General features: G+C 38.2%; 1 protein-coding gene across 1 annotated transcript in view; it reads right to left on the bottom strand.

Annotated features, from left to right (window-relative positions):
• grid1a (glutamate receptor, ionotropic, delta 1a) overlaps nt 1-14,539 on the bottom strand; it is a 194,147-nt gene that overhangs the window by 29,201 nt on the left and 150,407 nt on the right. Inside the window, exons 5-6 of the mRNA XM_026309551.1 lie at nt 7,872-7,925; nt 437-610 (exon numbers count right to left, since the gene is read on the bottom strand). Of these exons, the coding sequence (XP_026165336.1) occupies nt 437-610; nt 7,872-7,925 (228 nt within the window). The remainder of the gene's footprint in view (nt 1-436; nt 611-7,871; nt 7,926-14,539) is intronic.

Genomic DNA, 14,539 nt, shown 5'->3' with positions numbered 1-14,539 from the left:
CAGCTGGAGAAAGTGGATGAAACATGCTGGCTGTTCCTAAAGCACAAAGTGGCTGTCCTATAAATACTCACAACAAAAGACATAAAAACAAGAGAAAAAAACACAACCTTGCCACTAGTCAAATACTCAGAACAGCCTCCTCCATCATACTGCTTCCATGTCCTCAAAGTTCAAAATCTCCTCTCAGTGTAGCTTATCTTGATGAAGTTGAATCTGCCTCATTTTGAGCATTTGCATGGAGAATTTTGTGGCTTGAAAAAAATGGATGGACATATCCCGTGACTGTCTATCATGTACTTTGATGCATATCTATATCCTGAGAAATTAAAAGAATTCTAAAACATTTTCTATTAGGATTCTGAAGCCATGACAAACCACCGTGTTCTGAGTAACAATATTTCAGGAACTTCAGTAGTAAATAGTGAGTGGACTTTACCTCCAGGGACTGCAGATAGCCTTCCTGCGGGTCACAGAGCAGGGAGGAGATGCGGTGATTGTTCCTCATACAGCGTACGTTTGTGTCCCTCCACAATGGAAAGGTCTGACGAATGATGGTCATCCGCCCCAGGGAGCTATGAACCAGCTCCATGATGTCTGCATCACTCACCTCCTAAAAAGTGAGGACAACAGCACGAGTTTAGTTTAAGTCTTGTGCAGTGGTACTTTATATTCAGATTGGGATTTTTGTTTAGTCAGAAATAATCACACAAAACATGAATATGCAGTTTTTGAAAAGCAGCTGTCAATGAAAATATGGATTAGAAACAAAACCTTGGGGGAATTTGCATCGCTCTTTATTAAAATATCAGATTAGACTGACAAACCAATGACCATTATATATATATATATATATATATATCCCTCATAATAATAGTGCAGGTGACCCTTGACCTACTTCTGTGGGGAGATACATGTGTGGAGGTCAGTGGAGATCTACCCTGTGAAGAGTCTGTTCAATATTCATGAGACATTGAGCTGCCTGCTGGTCTCCAGAGCAGGACAATGGTCAATGCAGAGGCAGACAGCGAGGCTCTAGGGAAACACTGGGTCCATATACTATCTGACAATAAAACTGTGAGGTTACTGTTGGGTCAAGACATAAGAAGCTCGGGGTTGATATAGTCCTTTACCACACATGCCTGAATCTGTGCTCTCTATCGGTTTTCCTGATCAGACATTTTTATCTCTCCCATTTGCATCAGCCTTCCTGTTGCTTCTGCTGTTCTCTGCTCTCACTCACCCTGTATCTGCACAGAAGGGATAGCATAAGCAGCACCCTAATAGAGCAGCAGCAGCTCTGGTGCTCTGTGTGTGTCTACACAATGGGGCATTTAGCCACAGTGCAGGGTTATAGGTCACCTGCATTTTAAAAGTGCTCCGAGCACTATGCACAGGCACCATGGGGGTGACTGTAAAACACAGGAAAATAAATGTAAATTATAAAAATATGCTCCGGGCCCTATTTTGGGCTATACAACCAGAGTCAAACATTACTTCAATAAACAGCTGGATTGGTTCAAATAGAAATATATCAGTCCCATCAGGTGCATGTGAAGTATGACTGAAAAACAACCGAAATGTCTTCTATCTAGGTACGACATCAGTGTTCATTTCTCTCCTGGTTTCTGTCTGTGTATAGTGCCATTCATCCTTAAGTACTTCCAAGTGTCTTATTATATTGCCATCATTCTTATTTGTCTTTGTTTGTTTATCTTCATTTTAGCTCACAGTCAGTCTTAATGTTTAGCATTGTCCAAATCAGGGTTTAACTTCCTTTAAAATTCTCTTTTCTTTTCCTGACTTGAAACTGACTGTACATGTCTCATGTCATAGGACATAGACATTTTTATTTTTAGTGAAAAACACCTTTATGGTGAGCAGACAATCAATTTTCGGACTCCCCAGAGTCACCCAGGTGAAATGTATGAATATTCATGAGTTGCTGTGACACGTTAATCAGATGAATTATTCTGCATGGTTCATGGAGCCGGACCCTCGTGTCCAAGCTAATAACTTTCAGTGCCATCCAGTTTGGCTGTTTGGCCAGCATCATGGGTGCATGTCATAACCTGAGCTGGCAGTAACAATGACCAATGGGACATGGCTGAGGAGCTTCATGCCTTTTAATCTCTGAGGATAATGTACAGATTACTAATTGTTAATATCTAATATCTGCTAATATCTAATATCAAAATCACCCAACAGTACACGGGCACTGTAAAGGATTACACACCAAGGCCTCTGACAACAGTTGACATCCCATAGATTTTAAAAGCAGTAAAGAAGCATAACTAATCTCAGTGGTGCAGTGGATATGATTGTATCAAGCGGAATCACAATACTATTTCTGGCACAAGCATATAACATCATAAACTGCTCTTAAAATCTACAATTATCAGTTCAGATGTTAATCACCTTGGAGGTAACCCACTCACATTTTTGAAGAAGTGAATACAACAAAGCCATGTTTCAATGACAGCCAGAATACATTAATCATATAAAGTTAAGCTGACAGATAAATGATCCTCTTTGTGCTGCTCACTCAATGTTATTAATCTTTCACTGGAAATAAATAAAAGAAATTACAGGTAATCATGACAGCAATTTAATTACAAGTTAAGGTTCTTTTTGAAACAGCAGGCAACTAAATTGAGAAGTAATGCAAATCGGGGAGAAAGAATAAAGCACTGCACATATGACATTAATTTGATCTTTTTAAAATGTGCTTTCAAGTGTATTGTTGAGAAAGAAGTAATTAGTTAGGAAGAGCCTTAAGATTACTTTATTATCCAGTTACCTGGTGAGAGAACCAAATAACTCTCATCCTATTGTCTGTATCACAAACATCCAATAAGTTTAGAGTCTTTTTTTTAAAGTCTTTTTTGTGACAACAGGCTACAACTACAATAGCATTTAGCATGATAAAGTGTGTTTTAATCAACTGCATCCAGTTAATCACTATGCATTTGTGTATGTGGCCATAAATTCTTGGGATTTTGTTAGAAAAACAATAGTCTAGCTGCTCGCAACATTGTCTGAAAGGGAAGAACTAAATGAAACAGAAACAAAGGGAGGAGCATTTGCAATAACATGGTCTGAGCAGCTGGAAATGCAGTGTAATTTCATGCCAAATTGCACTTTGCTGCCTGAGCTTTTAAATCAAATGCCCAGCACGTGCCAGGGAAGAAGATGCGTCTTATCTAAAGATCTCTTCCTGAGGACAGTAGAAACGTAACAATTCCGCGAGACCACAGCTCTGACAGGAAGTTCAATCTTCAGAGATAAGCTGCCAAACATCTCTGATGCTCTCAGAGATTTTTGTTCTTTAAATATTTGATCACTTCTGTGCTTTTATTACTAGGTTGAGTTTTTATATTTAAGTGTCCCACAAAATTTAATACTCATTAATTAAAATTCATTTTGCTGGTGGAGCCACACTGTCTCTCTGTAAATGCAGATGGTCTGTGAAAAAAATCTCTGTATTAATTCATTCATTTTTTAAGTTTTTTTTTTTTTTTTTTTAAAAGGCCCATGTCTTGACTTTCTTCTTAGTGAGCACCACATGGAGAGATCCCCGATCCATAAACACTTTGCAGTCATGGTGTAGACGTCTGTTTTAGGCAGAGGTTTGGCAAAAAATATGGCCTTAGTTGTAGTTAAATGAACTAATGTTGCTATTTTTAATGCAACTGTGCACATATTTCACTGGTTAAAACATGAGTTTTGAACTAAGTGATGTTGAGCAGAACAAAGTAATGTTTGACTAAGTCAAACTGGAAAAGCAGTGCAGAGTAGTATCTACTGTAAACATACACTGGTATTGAGGGTTATATTGCTACAATGAAACATACATTTCAGCCTGGAGGTGCAGTGGGTCTTATTTAATGAAACGTGCTGTGCATAATTTCCATTACCCACTTAACCCCACTGACAAAATGACTATAACTGTAACTGCTGTAACATTTAGATAAGGCAGTTGGTGAAAGGACTTGCCTGTCTGGGGTCCCTGTAGATTTATGACCATGACGATGGATGTCTCCAGTGGTCACAGTTTGTGACTTAGTACATCATTTTTTGACAACTGAATTAGGTTTCCGCACGGATGCTCATCGTGCTTAGCGGTACAAAAGATCATAAAAGCAAATCCAGTGTTTTGATAAATGCAGTGTTATACAGTACTCTGAATAAGCAAAAAGCTAATTGAAAAATTAAATATGTCTTTATCTCATAAGTGGCCCTTTCAGTAATCCACCTTGTCCTACAGTCTGGTGTAGGAGGCATAGTAATATAAACGGGTTTCCATCTCAGATGCTTGATGGGCAGTTAACCCAAGACATCAGTCATATAATGACTATCCTCCTCGACTCTGTCTGTCACAGCAGGCACAACCATCTAATCCATCAAGCATTCTGAGTTGTCACCGTCCTGTTTTTGATGGCAAAAAAACAACAACAAATCCTTCTAGGATGTACAATCCATCTGAGTCCACTAGACAGTGTCAGATGCATACAGCTGTCTGTGTGCTTGCAACTGCAGCGCCCTAGTTTAGTGGGTGGTTTAGGGAGATATATGCCTGCCTGTCATCTCTATGCCCTCTTGCTTGCATAAAGTCTTGTTGCTTTTCTCTATCTTGCTAAAGATTATGATGGTCATTTGTGTGTTGAATAAGTTTTATATCCTGAGGGCTCATGAACCATGTACCATTCATGCCCACTCCTTTGGACTTAAAATGCATTAGTGTTAGTCTCAAACTAAAAAATGCTTGCAACTGAAGAAAAGTTATGCTGAGAGTAGAAGTTGATTATTTTACAGTCAACCTTTTACTCATTACAAGGGCACTCCAATGATTTTACATGTCATTTTGATAATGACGTCTGTGGCTCTGCAGGGAGCCTGGTTATACTTGAATCAGTTTGGCTCAGGTATGGATTTTCCCCGTTATAACAGAAACCATGCTTTGTTCAAATTAGGATAAAATGTAGTGGTTTTTTTTTTAAAAGATTTGACTGATCCTAGGGGCTAAAGGTCATAATATCTGTCTCTGCTGCTTTTTACCATTCCTCATTCTGCCTCTTGCAAGACTCCATTGTAGTACAGAATATCTACAGCCTTTAACCAATTAGTGTTTTCTTAACTCTTCAATGTACTGGATGTAAATATACCGTTTATGACCCTGACTAAAAAGGCTTATTAGGCCTGGCATGTCTTATACCTTTTTGTTTATCTTTAAGTCCATTACATCGTATTATTTTTCACCTTGTATTCATGCTCATCATCATTTTCTGTCTCTATCCATCTCACTCTGTGCCCTTATCACATTTCTAGCTTGACAACTACCTTCACTGACTGTTGCCGCTGGTGGCAGATTAGCATAACTGCTTGTCATGAGAAATGTAAGACTTCACTTTTACTGAGATGAGTGTAAAAGGTGGCAGAGGCCTTGGGGAGCTGATGGGGTGGGCAGGTGAGTCTCAAGAGCATCTGGTTAAAATGAATGTCACAACTCAGTCATGACCAGGCAGCTGAATAGGAGCACATTTCCACAGGGGCATGAGGTAGCAAAGCTGTTATTTCCCTGCAGGATTTTGTGATACAGCTGGACAGCTTTCAGTCCAGCTAACAGGATTTCCAAAGAGTATCTAGTACATAAAGCTGTGTAGTAAGGTGGTAGTACAGTTCACCAACAGTTGCTGCAAAAGGGATTCACAGATGCAGTCGGTAAAATATCCCATAAAAGATAATAAAATACAAAAAAGGAACAAATTCAAGAATCTCTTTCTAACAATCACCACATTTGTCTGTCCTCTCACATCCCTGAAGGCATTAAAAAACCTTGTGCACACACTTTGTGCCAACAGCCATGTTAGGGGTTTCTTCTATCAAATCACAAGTTAATGGAAACAAATTAGCTTGCACCTTACTTTAAACCTCCTTCCACATTAGAGATAAGCATGAATTGTGGACACATCATTTGCAGTTAGATACATGCCTGGATGAAATTTACATGGTGACTTCTGTTGGGAAAAGTACAAGAATTTAAAGGGCTGTATGAGAAAAGAGGGAATTAAGAAAATGGCAGCAGCACAGATTGTTCATGTTTTTTTTCTGTACATGACAGGAGCTGTGGAGGCCAACATCTGTGAAAAAAAAATGGGCTGGCACAAGGAGTAATTGAATTTTCTTGTTAGCATTTTCAAAATGTCTGTGTTACTCTCAATTCAAGGTGATTGTCAGTTTCATGGGCAGCTTATCTCGGGTGATGAAATGAAAGGCAGGGGTTCAGAGAGAGAAGAGAGAGAACAAAAATAAACAAAAATTATAGCGAGAGAGAAAAACAGGGATAAAGCAAAACAAATCTTCACTCTTCAATCTTCAATCTTCACAGAAGAGAGAAAGAGGGAGAGAAAAAATGAAAATGATATATTGACAGATGGATATAGTGAAAGCACAGCAAAAAAAGGAAAATGGGAATATATTTCATAGCTCACAGATACAAACAGGCACATTCTTCTCATTTAAACGTGTACCAGGGAGTAATAACGCCACAGTAAGCCACATCACATCAACCATTAAGAGAGTACTATGGAAATTAACATGCCATTAGTTCATACTTACCCAGAGTCTATTGCAATTAAAGCTAATGTCTTGATGGAGGTCTATGGTAATTGATGCATGCATAGGTTTGTATGTGAATACTGTTTTAAATTACAGAATTACAGCTCTTATCACCTTGTTTGAGGCTGGAAAGGTCTTTCTGGAGGCATTAACAAAATGATATGACTGAAGCCAGACACAAAAAGTTGCAAGAACTCCAGCTCTCATTAGCTGCTGTAAATCAATATTTCAGTTATGTGTGTACTAAACTCCATGGTGAAAATGATTTCAAACATACAGGGCAGTTATTTTATAAAACCTCATTATAGTCTAAAATTAGGTAATTTAGAATGCCACAAAGCAGAAAGTTTTAAACAGACACATTAACTTTTGGAACTTTTTAAGCTACTGAAATATAAAATGAATTACTAACTAAAAAAAAAAAAAAGCCAACTATATTATAGCAATTTGTTAAAGTCTAATGTGAACTGTTACTAACGTTTCTTTTCTGTATTGCGAGTCAATTTGTCATACACTGACAAATTCTGCTTTTCCCAAGTACCTCAACATTTCTGTGGGTGTTGCCTAAACAACATGGGTATTTAGGCAACATACATTAATTATGCTTTATAGATTATGGATCAACGTGTGTCGTGTTTTAGATGCAGGAGTTTAGACATTCACATTTGTAAAGGGTAGATATTTCATTAAAATGCACAGACGTTAATGTATGTGCATGTTTTAGAGAGAGAACTATTAGGTGCACCAGCGTTAATATTTCAGGTAAATCAACTGGGAGCAACCTTTTATCTAATTTCTTTCATCCACTGCTTTTAGTACTGGACCAATCTATGACTCCCCCTATCTCCAAATCACTTTGAATCAATGAAAATGCAGCACAGAGTTTCTGAAGCTAAAGCCACTGTTCTGTATTCACAAAGTGCACCTGAATTTTGTGCTGTTACAGCCACTTTAGGAGACCATTTAGGTCAACGGTAGACACACACAGCACTAGTACAGAGGGGGAAAAGACACACTAACATCAACAGTTAAAGTAAGGGCAGTTATACAATATCAAATAAAGGCCCACTCCCTGAGGCAGCCCAGATAAAATAAAAACAATTGATGTGCTGCTAATCTAACTGAATTGGAAAGTGTACAGACTGACAGTCTTATAGGTTTTCATGTTTTTGTGCATGCCTTGGGAGCAGTTGGAAATCTGAGCTCACCCAGGTTTATGTACATCACTGTACTGTACACTGTGTGTCTGGCCTCACCTCATTGGCGTAGACCCAGTGACTGTCCTTGGATGCCAGGTTGGTTTCCACAGCCTGCAGTGATAAATAAATAGAGAGAGAAAGAGGAAAGACACATAAACAAAGACAATTTAATCAATTGCTTGTGTACAATTCATTGAGATCTTACAACAGTCAATGTCAGTGACCCCTCAGGTATCTACGGAGCTTAATTTGTAAATCAGACATCCTGGATAAAGGGGTGCTGGTCCAGTAAGTCACAGTAGAAATAACATCATGGCATAAAACTCATATTGCCTGAGGCATGCTGGACTAACCACCCATTATAAATAATGCTATGTTGAGCAGATTTGTCACAGTATATGCAAGCAGAATATTTTTACATTGGATGTGAGAATGAAGCCTAGAGTCCAGATGCTTATTGTAATGGGACCTGCCATCATTAGCCATATTCTTTGTCCCTTACCTTACAGAATAAATTTTGTAATTGAAATAGAAAGTATGGAAGCCAAAGAAATAAGTACTACTCTTGGATATGACCTTGTGACCTGACCTGTGGTATTACAGGGTCAACTAATAAAAAATATTACTAATAGTGTGAGCAAATAATCATAAACAAGTAAGCTGTGTCATGGGATGCTAAGGCTATTGAAAACTGTCCCACATGTTCCGATACCACGCATATCAAAATTCATTGCCTGAATCAACCTAAATGGGATCACCAATTTTGGTATTTGTTTTGGACCTTTTACTTATTTACTGAGAGGACAGACTCTTTACTCAAACTTTAAAAAACACTATTTAAATGCATAATGGCTTTGAGAATTTCAATATAGGCAGATACTGAATGGAATCATCTACATAAAAGAACCTCTGGCAAAGACCCAGTGACTGTCCGCTGCTCTGCTGTGATACTGCTGTGATTAAAACTGCTTTTTCTACTCCAGTCTAGTGAGAGAAATGTTTTTTATCTTGCACAACATTTGAGAAAAAGTAGGTTATTGCAGAAAGTGATTGGTAATCTGTTTACTGAAGTGGTATAAAATTCAATAAATGATCTAAAACCTCTCAGAATATGTGAAAAAAAAAACTCCTCTTAAAATTACCCCAAACCAACCGTCTCATTACTTAGTTCCCCCACCTGTCATGAGAATACACACGTTTGACATCGGTCATGCTTAAGACCTTAATGCATGCCCTCTCCTGCAAATTGCTATCATTAGTGTCTAAATGAATCCCTTTCACAAACAACAATAACGACTAATTTCTCAACATATGACCAACTAAATCCTGCTGCATTTCTACTCAACAACAATAATGTGCAGGGTACAGGACCAAAAGCTGCCATTTGATGCTTTAACCTTGGAAAAGTCATGATTTGATTTTAATGCGCCTCTCATTTCCAGCTTGATCATCAAACTGCATGAAGACCATACCTGTGCAAGAGCAATATTTACCTCCACGGTTGAAATGTCACATCTCGTACTAAAATTTCAAGAATAGGTCCATATGCCTTGAAAAACCGCTCTGAAATTCAAATGGATAGACCACCTTTATCAATGGGTGCACCAAAACACCAGACAGATGCAATAGCCAGTGAACTGCTACAGATTTATGTAGTAAAAGAGCAAGAACTACCTGCACTGTCAGCATAGAAAGTTTGGCCCCTTCTTCAAATATGTTTAAAATTCATTGTTTCACAGGCAAAATGGTTAATTTCAGTCTTGTGTAGTGAGCATGTTGCTTACCAATGAAACCACTCAGCTGAATTAAGTCATATTCAGATCAGTTCGAGCCTGACATTTCACTGCTGAGCTTGTGTGAATTTGTATGCAGGTACTGTATGGAACAAAGCGGGATTTGGAGAAAATGAAGGCTACACTCCTCAAACCGGAGCTCCAGGGAGCACTTTAGGTAAAAGGTGAACAAAAAGAAAGAGCAAATGAAGACAGATGAAACTTAACTGCAGTGCACAGTGTGTGGGTGGGGTAGGTGGGTGCATAGGTGGGTGGAAATAAACTCTGATCAGCATTATTTTAGTAAAATGTACTTAAGTGGAAACATTTTATGCAATGTTCATGTTTTACCATGTGTAATTGTAGCTTTCTCATCTTTCAATCAGCAATGTAAGAGAGATCCTTTTGCATATGGTCTAAGGTAATTATTTTTCCACATAGCTAATTGGATTAAAAGTTGAATCACACAAAAGGACCATTTGCTGTGACAAGAGAAATGGCATGACACATTACGCAAAAGATCACTAGAAGGTTTCTGCAATCTGTATGCTTTGAAAATATCAGCAAAATCATTTCATGTGTGAGTTATTCATTAATTCAAAACAATAATGGGCTTGCTTGTCTTAAATTCTGACTTTAAGAACTGTTGTCTGCCTTAAAGAATAGGTTTGACATTCAAAAGGGACAACAGTTCCTTGAACTGCATTCATTATTGCAGACAAAATCTGTCAGATGCAATAATGGTAAAAACAAGTATTGTAGTGTGGGTTAGTTAATGTGTACCAGCTGGGATGCAATGTTTTGTTGAAGCCCTGGGCACAACAGAATCTATCACTGGAGTGGTTCAGCACCAGTCTGAACACTGACATCTTTAAACACTCTAGAAATAAAGCCTTGTTAAGTTAAATGCCGTTTTTGAGGTAATGTTTAACCTGAGATAAAGGGATAAACACAGTTGTGTTGACATACTGATCTGTTCAACAGACCAAAACCTGTGCTGAATTTCTAGGTGTGCCATTTCAATGTCAGTACCATTTTATCCAACATCAACATAAGTAAGTAAAAGGAGACCACTATTCTGAATACTTTCATCAGAGCAATATTCAGTAGCAAAATAGTTGTAACAACATTAGCTTGTTTTATTTGTCAGTGGCTCACAGTTCGGATTGTTTGTTCAAAATGTGAAATAAAATATACTGAAAACAGCCTGGATGCTGTGCTTACAGTGGGAATCTCACATTAGGATTCAAAACCTGCACAAAAGATCCTCGTGTTTCAGTACAATTCCTACATTATTTTACCTAATCAGCCTTTTCCTAATCTCACATCCTTTTTCAGTTGAACCAAGCAAGGGTGTTTCCCTTCGCAAATTTATCACACCAAAGCCTAAAAATCCATTTGAGGCCTTAAATGTTATCAACATGCAGGCAGAGTAATTTTGGCTTTATGCATTTTTTTCCCTTTTCACTTCACGTCTCACTTCAGGAGATGATGTAACAGTGAACCTCTTGAGAGCAATGTGATTTTTTTGAGAAGGAGGCAAAGACAAGAGCCTGGAGTGACATCTGAGGAATATTCTATAGTGTTGATACAGCCAAAGCCTGGTGACAGTAAGATCTGTAATCAGAGAGGCAAAGTACCTCAGGCATGTTCTTATACAGTAGCAATGCCACAAAGGGGCCACAGAGTGCCAAATCTAATTTAAATCTGTGACAGACAAAAAGGGATTGAGAAGAATTGCAGTTAGAAAGACAGGAAAATAGGTGGGGGTGGTTTGGCAAAGCACCAGAGGATCCAGGATGAATCTCCTGTATAAGGAAAGATGAAAGCACTTAGCATAAACTCATTCAATTTGATAATCTGATACAGTATAAATAATATTTGAACTGTTTGAAATCATTTTCAGATTGTTTTAGGTTGCATATTACTATCTGATAATGTCTTTGTTAAAATTAGTAGATTAACTTTGAACTCCATGGAGCTCCACAATATAAAACATATGTACTGCACAGAACAGGTATATACATAATGAATGTATGCATGCACCTGAATGTCTGCATCTGTCTAAAGCACTTAATTACAGTAGATGAATGCAGACATAAACCAGATGTAAAATTATGAAATTATTATATTCCATACTTGACGATTTGCATTTATTATTCTACAGTATGTTCATCATTAAGTAAAAAAGTGACAGCATGAAAGCAACATGCATAAACAAAGCTTTTTTTGTATTTATGCAATCTTTCACACACTGTCTTAAATGAGTAGCTATTTCACAGATTTGCAAGACACAGCAGAATAATGGTTTTCTGCTCTCATTAAAGCAATCATGATGAAAACACGTCTGATGATTAAATTATTTGTGTTTGTTGTAATTAGAAAATAACCAGGAGTTTTATTCCATCAAAAGTGCCATCAATCTGCATTAATGTGCAGCTGTTCTTAATAATAAAAAGAGCTTTAATATTTAGAGTAAATAAATCTGCTGACTATAAGTTAAGTCATATTGCACTTGAGTTGCTTATTAAAATTGTTAAAATTGTATAAATTAGCTGTTTGCTTATGAGCTACAGGATCTTCACCTCATTCATAACTACTATATGAATTTACCTGTGGCACTTTTACCTGAGCTGGACTAAAACTTATATTTATGATACATGTAGCAACCAAAAAAAAAAAAGAGAGAAAATGAAATAACTTTCTTATAGACACTGTGTAATGATCACAATTTTCTAATTTTGTTAATTTACACTTTACAGATCTTGCAAGTGAAATGAAACCTTATCCTGCAGCTTACAGTTTAGACAATCTAAATTCAATTTGTCTTCAAATCAAGTATCTACAGTATCTCTATGTAGAAAAAATAAACATTCTTCTCAGCTGGAAAAAATAAACATTCATTTGTTCACTCAGCATGTTTGATATTCACTGAACGATTTATATTTCTGATTAGACTATACAAGGCAGAACGAGTTGTTCAGTTTTAATTTCTTTGAAACCAACAAAAAATATAATGGATTTACTCATTAAAAAGGACTAGTTTCATTTTATTTATCATAATCACTCAGTGTATCTACAGTGTATGAATCTCACTATGGACCACTCTACTTATTTAATTACCCATCGAAGTAAATTAGCATCTCTCAATCTACAGTATACCAAAGAGAGTATACAGTGGGTATGGAAAGTATTCAGACCCCTTTCAGACCCTGTGCTCAGTATTGAGTAGAAGCACCCTTTTGAGCTAGTACAGCCATGAGTCTTCTTGGGAATGATGCAACAAGTTTTTCACACCTGGATTTGGGGATCCTCTGCCATTCTTCCTTGCATATCCTCTCCAGTTCTGTCAGGTTGGATGGTGAACGTTGGTGGACAGCCATTTTCAGGTCTCTCCAGAGATGCTCAATTGGGTTTAGGTCAGGGCTCTGGCTGGGCCAGTCAAGAACGGTCACAGAGTTGTTCCGAAGCCACTCCTTTGTTATTTTAGCTGTGTGCTTAGGGTCATTGTCCTGTTGAAAGGTGAACCTTCGGCCCAGTCTGAGGTCCTGAGCACTCTGGAAGAGGTTTTCTTCCAGGATATCTCTGTACTTGGCCGCATTCATCTTTCCTTCAATTGCAACCAGTCGTCCTGTCCCTGCAGCTGAAAAACACCCCGACAACATGATGCTCCCACCACCATGTTTCACTGTAGGGATTGTATTGGGCAGGTGATGAGCAGTGCCTGGTTTTCTCCACACATACCGCTTAGAATTAACGCCAAAAAGTTCAATCTTGGTCTCATCAGACCAGAGAATCTTATTTCTTATAGTCTGGGAGTACTTCATGTGTTTTTTGGCAAACTCTATGCGGGCTTTCATGTGTCTTGCACTGAGGAGAGGCTTCCGTCGGGCCCTTCTGCCATAAAGCCCCGACTGGTGGAGGGCTGCAGTGATAGTTGACTTTGTGGAACTTTCTCCCATCTCCCTACTGCATCTCTGGAGCTCAGCCACAGTGATCTTTGGGTTCTTCTTTACCTCTCTCACCAAGGCTCTTCTCCCACAATTGCTCAGTTTGGCTGGACGGCCAGGTCTAGGAAGAGTTCTGGTCGTCCCAAACTTTTTCCATTTGAGGATTATGGAGGCCACTGTGCTCTTAGGAACCTTGAGTGCTGCAGAAATTCTTTTGTAACCTTGGCCAGATCTGTGCCTTGCCACAATTCTGTCTCTGAGCTCCTTGGGCGGGTCCTTCGACCTCATGATTCTCATTTGCTCTGACATGCACTGTGAGCTGTAAGGTCTTATATAGACAGGTGTGTGCCTTTCCTAATCAAGTCCAATCAGTTTAATTAAACACAGCTGGACTCCAATGAAGGGGCAGAACCATCTCAAGGAGGATCAGAAGAAATGGACAGCATGTGAGTTAAATATGAGTGTCACTGCAAAGGGTCTGAATACTTATGACCATGTGATATTTCAGTTTTTCTTTTTTAATAAATTTGCAAAAATTTCTACATTTCTGTTTTTTTCTGTCAAGATGGGGTGCTGAGTGTACATTAATGAGAAATAAAATGAACTTTTTTGATTTTGGCAAATGGCTGCAATGACACAAAGAGTGAAACATTTAAAGGGGTCTGAATACTTTCCATACCCTCTGTACCTGCATCCCCACAATTTCACACTAAAAGAAATGTTGGACAGTTCACAATGTTGCATATTCTATCTTTACAAATTCATATGCATCGTTTTAGGGTACTGTTTATCTAGATGCCTACCAGATTTTTCAAAAAAGATAAACACCACTAACATCCAGCCATCTCACCAGCCATTATATATAGTGTAGCAAGTATGCTGATGCACTGATTGTTACTGATTTCTGTGAAATGCTCTTGGAATGTAAATGTGGCTTTGTTTACCCCCAACTGTCTGTCGTACACTGCGCTCTCTCTCTCTCATGCATTTGTTTACTATGCAT

Source organism: Mastacembelus armatus, chromosome 15, assembly GCF_900324485.2.
Source record: "Mastacembelus armatus chromosome 15, fMasArm1.2, whole genome shotgun sequence".
NCBI lineage: Eukaryota > Metazoa > Chordata > Actinopteri > Synbranchiformes > Mastacembelidae > Mastacembelus > Mastacembelus armatus.
The sequence above is the reverse complement of the archived record's forward strand: the minus strand, read 5'-3'. Positions and strand labels throughout refer to the sequence as shown.